Source organism: Parus major, chromosome 1A (genome assembly GCF_001522545.3).
Source record: "Parus major isolate Abel chromosome 1A, Parus_major1.1, whole genome shotgun sequence".
NCBI lineage: Eukaryota > Metazoa > Chordata > Aves > Passeriformes > Paridae > Parus > Parus major.
In genome coordinates, this window is record NC_031773.1 from 361,308 (window position 1) to 362,769 (window position 1,462).

Here is a 1,462-nt window from a genome sequence, read left to right on the forward strand (position 1 = left end):
CCAGTGTCACCTGGGGGTGCGGGAACAGGGTGGAAATACACCCAGTGTCACCTGGGGGTGCAGGAATGGGGTGTAAACACAGCCAGTGACACCTGGGGGTGCGGGAACAGGGTGGAAATACACCCAGTGTCACCTGGGGGTGCGGGAACAGGGTGTAAACACACCCAGTGTCACCTCTGGGCACATGAACAGGGTGTAAACGCACCCAGTGTCACCCCACACGTCCCCACATGTCAGACACGGCGGCGGACAAGGCGCAGACAGACCCCCCGAGCCATGGCACAACACATCCCCAAAACGCAGCCACAGCCCCGGAGCACCCCCGCGGTCACGGCAGCACCTGAGGGGTCACCGACACCTCCCGCGCACCGGGGACCCCCGCACCGGGCCGGCCCCTGCCCGGCGGAGGCAGCGCCGCGTCCCGGAGCCCCGGACCGGTTCTCCCTGCCCGCTGCGGGCTTGTACCCGCGGGGATGTCCCGCACAGCCCCGCCAGGGAGGCTCTCCCGGTGCCCGGCCCCGTTACCTTCTTGACCGTGCGCGGCGCCTCGGTGACGGTGCCGTCGGGGCTCACGAGCGCCTCGGCCGCGGCGCCGCCGCTGTCGCCGGCGTCGCGGTGCCGGTGCTGAGGGTGGTGCGGGTCGCTCCTCTTCATGGCCGAAGCCTGCGGCACTTTGGCGGCGGCCGAAGACAGCCCGGCGGCCGAGGACAGCCCGGGGCAGCCGCTCCCCGGAGGCCGCTCGGCGGAGGGGGCCGGGGCCGCCTCACGCTCGGCGCCCGGCACGGGGCAGGCGGGAGCCGCCGCCACGCCATGCCCGGCTGCGTGAGCGCTCACAGGCTCGCACGGCGGCCCCGCCGCCTTGTCCATGGGGCCGCCGAGCTCCTTCAGCTCCACAGCGGGCGCGGCCACCGCCACCTGCACCGACATCGCCGCCGACTACTCCGGCTCCGGCTCCGGCTCCCTCAGGGCCGCCGGCCCCGCCCCGCTCCGCCCCGCCGCGCTCGCCGCCGCACTGCATGCCGGGACATGCAGTCCTCCCGCCAGCGCTCCGCCCCGCCGCGACTACAACTCCCGGCAGCCCCTGCAGCGCGGCGCCGCGCACCACCTCCTCGCGGGGCCGCGCGGGGGTTGATGGGAGTTGTAGTCCATGCGGGGACAGCCGGCCCGTGAAGGCATTTGGTTCTTTTTTTCACGCTTTGGTGAATTTTCAGTTTTTCAGCCGCAGAATCGCAGAATCCATGAGGTTGTAAAAAACCTTCAAGACCAAAACCTGGGTGCCACCTCCAGCCCTTCCTTGGACACCTCCAGGGATGGGCTCTCCGAACCTCCCTGGGCACTTCCAGGGCCACCCTTTCCATGGAGAAATTCCTGCTGCTGCCCATCCTGAGCCTCCCCTGGCCCATCCTGAGGCCGTTCCCTCTCCTCCTGTCCCCGTTCCCTGGGATAAGATCCCAAATCCCCC

At 70.3% G+C, this 1,462-nt stretch overlaps 1 protein-coding gene across 1 annotated transcript in view; it reads right to left on the reverse strand.

The window, feature by feature from the left end:
- The window catches only part of AHCYL2 (adenosylhomocysteinase like 2), a 77,548-nt gene extending 76,581 nt beyond the window's left edge, over nt 1-967 (reverse strand). The window contains exon 1 of the mRNA XM_015628198.3: nt 526-967. Coding sequence (XP_015483684.1) covers nt 526-927 — 402 coding nt within the window. The 5' untranslated portion in view covers nt 928-967. The remainder of the gene's footprint in view (nt 1-525) is intronic.
- Nucleotides 968-1,462: the final 495 nt, after the last annotated feature.